Source organism: Chiloscyllium punctatum, chromosome 4 (assembly GCF_047496795.1).
Source record: "Chiloscyllium punctatum isolate Juve2018m chromosome 4, sChiPun1.3, whole genome shotgun sequence".
In the NCBI taxonomy this organism is placed as follows: Eukaryota; Metazoa; Chordata; class Chondrichthyes; order Orectolobiformes; family Hemiscylliidae; genus Chiloscyllium; species Chiloscyllium punctatum.
In genome coordinates this window covers 82802333-82810521 of record NC_092742.1, presented here as the reverse complement: position 1 = coordinate 82810521, position 8189 = coordinate 82802333, and the positions used below count along the sequence as shown (strand labels likewise).

The window sequence follows — 8189 nt, the reverse complement described above, 5'->3', positions numbered from 1 at the left end:
ACGGTTCTTTCACTTTTCATTAAAGAACAAGGGCAAGAAACTCCTCAAACCACAACTAAAGAAAGAATGAAAGTGGGCAATGTAGGTTTGTTGCTGCTTTCTCTTGTGCGAATGTTTGAACCGTTACAGTTGAAAGAGCACATTGGTTTCACTTAATGAGATTGTGATTGTCTTCTTTTCAAAAAGAAACTCATATCAGAACAAGGTCACCATCACACACAAAGAAATGTGATTTTTAAAAAAAGTCTGAAAATACTTAACTTATTTATAAAATAAATCCTTTATTATGCAGTGTAATGAGTGAACTTGCGTAATTTTGTGCAACAGTGAGTTACAATGTGGTCTTATTTCATATACATAAAATGTGTACATTAGTAGAAAATCATGGAATGCAACATTGTGCTTAACTACGGATATCACAACAAAAGTAAATGGTGCATTTCGATTCTTTCTTTTTGGAACATTTTGAGAAAAATACCTATTTCTATAATAAAATATGTTTTGAAGTTGCCCGAAGAAAAAAATATTTCTTCTGTAAACTGCAATTGCCAGCTCAAGCAGACATTCCGCAATTTCTTTAGTTTAAAGCCAAATAGAATTGAGCAGACACTGGTTTGCATACAAAAGATGCAGAGTTAGAGGTCACTTTCGCCATAGAGTGCTGTGGAGAAGGACATGTAGTCCAGGGAGCCTGGAACTGCATCCGGCCCAGTGTAGGGTGCCATTCTAGCAATGCAGTATTCCGCCTGGTCTGGAGGTAATTCACGACGCAGCTCCTCAGCTGTGATGTAGTTCTGCAAGGTGGAAGAATATAAGTGCCATTAAAGAATGCAGTTGCTTCCAATCAAAATGTAAGCTGGAGTTTCCACCTTCTCAGATGATACTGTTTCAACATTGTCGCACTTGGAAATTTAGTACGAATTCTCATTCACTTTGTAGTTCACAGCAGGATTCACTATTAATTACAGTTCTCAGCTTTTTTTAAAAACTGAAATCAAGAGTAAATATTTTAGGTTGGTGAAAATGATACAAACAGAACAGAAGGGCGAAAATATTCATCTGAACCAAAGTGAAACCTTTATTTTAAAGGAAGTATAAAATTAAAGAGCGTACAGACAGTTCTGCTATAATGTGTCTTTCATTAATGCAAATTGGCTGTTACATAAATGGGTGAATAGGGATCGCTTTTTCTAAAACGTGACTTTTTAAAGTGCGTGTTGGCTATAATGCGATTATATTGCCAACACTAAGTGTATTTGTATTATGCAGGGTTTCACTAGAATGCATCTACTGAGTAAATAGCAGAATACCGATATGGATGTTAAATTGCACATTATGGAAAACTATATTCAATGTTTGTACAAACTGACACATGTGCTGTTATATTCTATTTACTATACAGCTACATTGAGGTGAATGGAGCTGTATAGTAAATAGAATATAACAATCTTGATACAAAATTATTTGTTTTGTATTCCTGCCCTAAATATTTGTGTGTGTTGGAATGGTATAAACAGACAACAAGACCACAAGAACTACAAGTAAGGGAAGGCTATTCAGCTTCTCGAGATTTCTCTGACTTTCACGAAGAGTGTGGCTGATCTGCTTGTGGCTTCAACTCCAATCCAGTCTGTTCCCCCAGTGACCTTGATTCTGTTGATCAACAAAATCCAACTAGGTACAAAATTCTAACCTCAGTGCAAACCTTTGTAATTCCCTGCCCCCACACCGATAAAACTGATAAACTCCGTCTCAAACAGGTGACAAGCTAATGATGCAAAAATGTGTTGCAGCCCATGGTGAAAAGGTGAACTGTATCAAATGAAGTGAATAGAAGTCTAATTCTTTACCATGTTTGTATTCAAGAACTCACCTTGTCACCAGCTAGAACTTTAAATGAGGCCATGACTTGGTCAGCAGTGTCTGTGTCTGTGGTTTCTCGAGACATGAAGTCCAGGAAGGCCTGGAACGTTATGACACCCATGTTGTTGGGGTCAACGATGTTCATGATGCGTCCAAACTCTGTTTCACTCTGAAATCATCAACCACAGTAATTATACCAATGTCTCATCAGAGTCAAAAAGAGGACCATTATCTTTCCCACACTACTGTCCATTGTTTGGTCTAAATGAAGCTCACTTCCACATTTATCATTTTACAGCAACGAAACTTTGTCCTCAATCAGGAATTAATGACTTGACAGATTCATGACTGGGTACAGTCAAGGTTAAACAAACAAATCAGAATTCAAATGTACCAAATCTCCTGATGAAAGTGTTAACTCACCTCTCATTCAGAGGTGTGGTTCAAGTCTATTCAAGGACCTGAGTGGATCACATAGATTGACATTTTGGTATAGGAATGAGGGACTGCTATATTCTTGCAACCTTTAGCTATGGTAGGTGCAAAAACCAAGGACATGTCTGATGTGTAGATGGTCATAAAAAGACCCAATGCCATTTATTTCGCTCCCTCCTAAAATTAGTTGGGGAACTTTCCTGGTTTCTTCAGTCTCAAGTAAAAAAGCAGAATAGGTTAAAGTGGCCATTTAAACTTGGTACTGCTGTCTCCCAATTTCACCTACTTTTCACAAATAGGGAATTAATTGCCAGCAATTTTCTTTCTGGAATACATTGGGGATATAAAGCATACTAACAGGATTCAAGCTTAAATCTCTCTACCCAATCATGCCATGGTGCACAACACTTCCAAGGAGAATTAGATCCTCATTTGTACAAAAAACATTCCCTGTTTACTTCTCAAAGTTGGGACTTTTAAGGGAAACCTTACAGTGAGAGAAGCCAGGTGGAGATGATGAGAATCTTGGGAAAGCAATCCCGAGCACAGGGCTGAGAATACAACTGGCGTAGGTCTCTCAAAGGGAAGCACTTATAAGAGGCTGAAGGAAAGATTATAGAATAGAACCCCTACAGTGCTGAGGGGGGCGTTTGGCCCATCGAGTACACACTGGCCCTCTGAAGAGCATCCCAGCCAGACCCATCCCTTACCCAATCCCTGTAAACCTGCATATTCCATGGCTAATTCACCTTGCATCCCTGGACACTATGGGCAGTTTAGCATGGCCAATCAACCTAACCTGCACATCTTTGTACTATGGGATGAAACCCACACAGACATGGGGAGAATGTGCAAACTCCACACAGATAGTTGCCCGAGGGTGAAATCAAACCCAGGTCCCTGGCACTGGGAGGCAGCAGTGCTAACCACTGTGCTGTCCAATCTATAAGAGGCTGAAGGTCTGGGACAAAGTATTCAGTGAGGAGAGAGCAGTAGATGAGTGGAAGGTCATCAAATTTAAGTACAATGTCACCAATAGGCCACTTTCAGGAAGAGAACAGAGGAAATTCCAATAATTTCCTCTTTAATTTCACATTCCTGGCCCCCTCCGGTACACAGGCAATTACTCTGATATAGGCCGCAGCATCACATGTCAGCAGGGTATGCCACCTCAGGGGAGCGGTAACTATGGCCGTGTCAGACTGTATGCTGACCTGAACAGGGGTCTAAATGGATTCGCTTCCTGAATCCAGAGGATGGCATGTATAGCCCCAGTGGTCATTCGGCTGCAATCAGCAGAGGAAGGCGATCAAAGCACAATCTGCACTAGATTAACCCTGAGCAACCTCAATATTTATGCAAGTCCTGATCGGGGGGGCTCACGTAGAAACCAGGGCAGCTGTAGAAAGTTGGTTGTCTGCATTACTAGCATTATTAGTGGCTCAAAGGTACCCATTTGCTTAACTTTGGCTCGTTACATCTCAGCATGATATTGGAAGGAAGTAAGACATTTATATGGCAAAGCATTAACATTCCTTACCTGTTGGGTGAAAGCACAAGGTTATTAACTAAAAGGCCTTCTTCGGGTGGTTCTGTGAGATCTCCTGACATAATTTATTCATTATCATTGTGTGGGGACTGAAAATGTCATCTCCAAAACGTGTGAGAAATAAAATAAAAGGGAGGGGAAACTTTGGGCAGATCCTTTCAAAATAATTATATTTTTTTAAAAAAACAGCAAATCTGTGAGGTAAAGGCCAATTCGTCATTGAGCTACACCATATCCCTTTCTGTTAAAATAACATGGATGTAATCAACTTATTCAATAAGCCCATGTTATATACAGTCATGAATTGCACCCCCCCCCCCAATTAATCTATGTCCTACATCCCAAATTTTGGCAACCGATGTCCACTCCCATTTCCCCAAATTCTCTCTCCCAGCTTACAAGAAAAGTGTTGAGCTCCAGAGCGTTTGCTATCGGCCCAGGTATTGTCTACTGCTCACCATCAATAAGTTTCACCGTAACAGGATACTCTTTATTATCATTGGAATATTGTGAAAGCATTCCTGTCAGCACAAATATGGTGATGAGTAGTCTGGTTCCCTTATTCTGCTCTTCCCTACATCATCCACAAACATTGCCAGCTGCAATATTACAAGTATGTTGTTGGAGGATCATAAATGCTGAATGGGAATTCGGCTTCAATCATCAAATTTCCCTATTATTTAAAGAGCGTAGCATTCTGTTTGACAGCTCATCATAAGCATTATGAGAATTTGATGTGCAAGATTCTTGGGAATATCAAGAGTACAGCAAATCATGGGAACAGAACTTTACACCCATTCTGCGTGCCTATCGAACAAGGTATTGTGACAGGAGTCTCCATCGCAAAACTATCTGCAATTCACATAAAAATTGAATGATTTCAAAATGATTTAAGACAGAAATCCATTAGTGAGAATTCATGGCTGTCTGTTTACTAAAACCACTGCGAAAGAGAATCCCATCTGTGGGGCACTCAATTGATACATTGCTCTTTCATCTCTGGAGTCAAACTTTAAAATCCAATCCAGCCCCAAAAGTCAATAAAGCAGCAAATTTCTGATGTAAACTCTAGTTTTACATATGTTCCCAGTTCAACATACTTTATAGCATAATATAGCATAGTAAACAGTACCTCAGCCCTCTGTACCTGTACTGGTTATTTGACATACCAATCCATTTAGTCTCAACTCCCTTGGTCTGTCCTTAGTTTTTGTTATTTCTCACTTCCAAATGTTTATCTAATTCCCTATTGAAAGATACAATTAACTCTGCTCCCAGGACCCTTCAGGCAGTACAGATCACAAAAACTCCAATAATTTATTTAAATGCAAACTTCCTGCCAATCATCTTAAATTGTGGGACAATTAGGTCACCACCTCTTTAAAACTTAATAGGAATCATGTCAATATGTACTCATTATCCTCTATTTGAAATTCTGATGGTCTTTTTACCATTTATTCCACCTTATTTTTTCAAATCTCCAGTTAGTGAGGTGTTGAACATTTTTTTCCAAACTTAAAAACATACAAACTGTAGTGAACATTTAAACTTGACTGACTGTATAATCTTGTGCCCTTTGCTTCATCCAAAAACTGCAGTGCCCCCCCTCCCCAAGTTGCTCTATATTTACACAATGCAGAAGGAACACAATGGGTCATTCAACCTTACAGGCCCACTCCAACTTTCATTTAGGTAATGACTGGTCCTCCTGAATTCCACTTTTGTGCTTTTGGTCCATTTTCCTTAATAGTCTTACATGATTCTGTCATAATCTTGACAGTTCCCATTGTCTAAGAATCCACAATTCTTTGAGTGAAGAGAGTTCTAAATGTGCATTATTGGGGCTTGTGTCATGTTATGGAACAAAGAGACCGAGTGGGTCAGGTACATAATTTTTTGATGTTTGCATTACATATAGATAGAATGGTCAAGAAAGCATTTAGCATACTTGCCTTCATTGCTCAGACTCAATTATAGGAGTTGGGACATTTTCTTGAGGTTGTTCAGAAAGTTGGTGAAGCATTTTCTGAAGTACGTGGGCAACTCTGTTTTTCCTGTCATAAGAAGGATTCTAAGCTAGAGAAGGTTCGGAAGGGAGTTATCAGGATGTTGGCGGGAATGGAAGGTTTGAATTATAGGGAGAGGCTGGATAGGCTGGGACTTTTTCACTGGAGTGTAGGAGGTTGAGGGATGACCTTATAGGAGATTTATAAAATCATGAGGGGTATAGATAAGGTAAATGGCAGGTATCTTTTCCCTAGGGTGGGGGATTTCAACACTAGGGGGCATATTTTTAAAATGAGAGGAGAAAGACTAAATAAAGACATGAGAGGCAATTTATTTTGTTTAAAAACTGGGTGGCTCATGTGCAGAATGAACTTCCAGAGGAAGTGATAGATGTGGGTACGATTACAATGTTTCAAAGACATTTGAATAAGAACTGTTTGGAGAGATATGGGCCAAGCGCAGGGAGGTGGGACTAATTTAGATTGGGATTATAATTTAATGAGACAGAAAGATCTGTTTCCATGCTGTATGACTGTATTACTTTAACTTTATATTTTTGCAAATTACATGGAGCAAGCCAAAAGAAAATTGCCATCTTTCAGCTTGTATGTGTAATCTTTAATAATTTCAGAGTGGTGTATCCCATCATATCGTAGACTTCCATTCTGCTATGACTTTAACGATTGCAGAAATTCATAAGCAGTGGTTCCGAACTGGCAAGTCCAAAGACGGAGATGTTTGTCTACACAGTGGTTCAGCAAAACTTCTGAGGAGCACTGCAGCTTTAGTTCAACATGTCAATAGTCTTAAAGGTGACCGAAATAAAAGAACTCAGTATCTGGATGAAGCAAGTCACTAAACCGTACATGTGTTGTTCTGCAACAAAGACCACTTAACATGGATCTCTTACATTCATCGCCCTGCTTCAGAACCAGGCTTTAATACATTGAAAATAGTAGAAGGAATGGGAAGTCACCATACCAGATTGTAACCCATGGAGATAAGGCAAGCTTTGAAATCATCACTGTCCATCATTCCAGTCCTCTTCTACAGAGAGAGGAGGAAGGAGACACCAACAGGACAAAAATAAAAGCAGAGCGGAAGATAATCATGACAAAAAAAGGAGAATGAGACAGCAAAGTGCAAGACAAGCAAATGAAAGAAACGTTTCAACAATGTATCAAGGTGGAAGAATAAACACAGGAGAGATTAAAAACAGGTGAATAGCAGATAGTGCAGTTCAAACATCATAAGCAGGAAAACATTAGTTGAAGAGGAAGATGAATTACAAGAGAACCACCACAAACAGAGACATTAGGTCAAGACATAAAGACAAAGAGAAAAAAAAAACATTTAGTTAATTCAATGTACCAGTTTGGAGTACTTCACATTATACACTAGCAGTTAATACCTGTGCGTCATTTCCAATATCGTACCCCAAGCTGATGAGGCAGGCTTTGAACTCCTCTGCTCCAAGGGTGCCAGAATGGTCCTGGGTTAGGCAATGCCACGAGGTACGCCATGCATGGTGATGGAGACAGCAGTTGTCGGGTGAGGGAAAGGATGGAGGGAGAAAAAGTGAATAGGTGGAAGGCATACATGCAAAGGGAAAAATGGGGGTCAAGGAAGGAGATCATGCAAGTGGAAAGAGGAAAACAAAGTGCACAAAATTAGATATCACAACGGTTCAAACTTCACGGTCCCAAACGATCAGGCTTCTTTCCCAGATTACTAGAAAGCTCATCTCTGCTGTCTTGACAGGGATCAAAACTAACGATTCATCCCCGGCTACTCACAAGAGGTCAAATGGTGATGAACTCGCCAAGAGGTTAATGCTTTCCAGTTAACAGTTAGAAAGGAACCAACATATGCCAATAACTAACTGTTGATTTCCCGAGAAAATTCAAAGGCAAGATTTTCACTGTGTTTTCTCCAGAATTTGCCATTCTATGTCCTACATTGAATGAGCCAATGGCGAGGGAGCAGGTTTAAGAGTTACTCTGGTCATTGCGCTTGCTTCCTGCAGAGACCACAGAAGCTGCTGCTCGGGCTGAGGGGTGGTGCTGGTGAGGAAAGGGCAGAAGGCAGCAGTTGGGGGGGGGGGGGGGGGGGGGGGGGGGGGAGGTGGGGGCGGGATGGAGAAGGTGACACACTTAACCAACCAGGTCTATCCTTTCTTCCCTCCTGGCTCGTTAACTGCTGCTGAAGGTAAGGTCCATTATCCCATTTACTTATTGGTATTTGGGAAGATTAAGGCATTAATTTTCTTTTGAAAGAAAAGGCAGAGAAATAAAACTGAAAACCTCAAAGAGCTGTAAAGACATCTTGGATACCC

General features: G+C 40.2%; 1 protein-coding gene across 6 annotated transcripts in view; it reads right to left on the bottom strand.

Moving 5' to 3' along the window:
• Positions 1–261: 261 nt before the first annotated feature.
• actn1 (actinin, alpha 1) overlaps positions 262–8189 on the bottom strand; it is a 209915-nt gene continuing 201987 nt past the window's right edge. For 2 of the 6 annotated variants that reach the window (XM_072569172.1, XM_072569173.1), the window contains exons 19-22: positions 7266–7346; positions 6836–6901; positions 1874–2032; positions 262–794 (exon numbers count right to left, since the gene is read on the bottom strand). In XM_072569172.1, the coding sequence (XP_072425273.1) occupies positions 636–794; positions 1874–2032; positions 6836–6901; positions 7266–7346 (465 nt within the window). In that variant the 3' untranslated portion in view covers positions 262–635. The remainder of the gene's footprint in view (positions 795–1873; positions 2033–6835; positions 6902–7265; positions 7347–8189) is intronic. The other 4 variants (XM_072569174.1, XM_072569175.1, XM_072569176.1 and 1 more) reach the window with 2 other exon arrangements.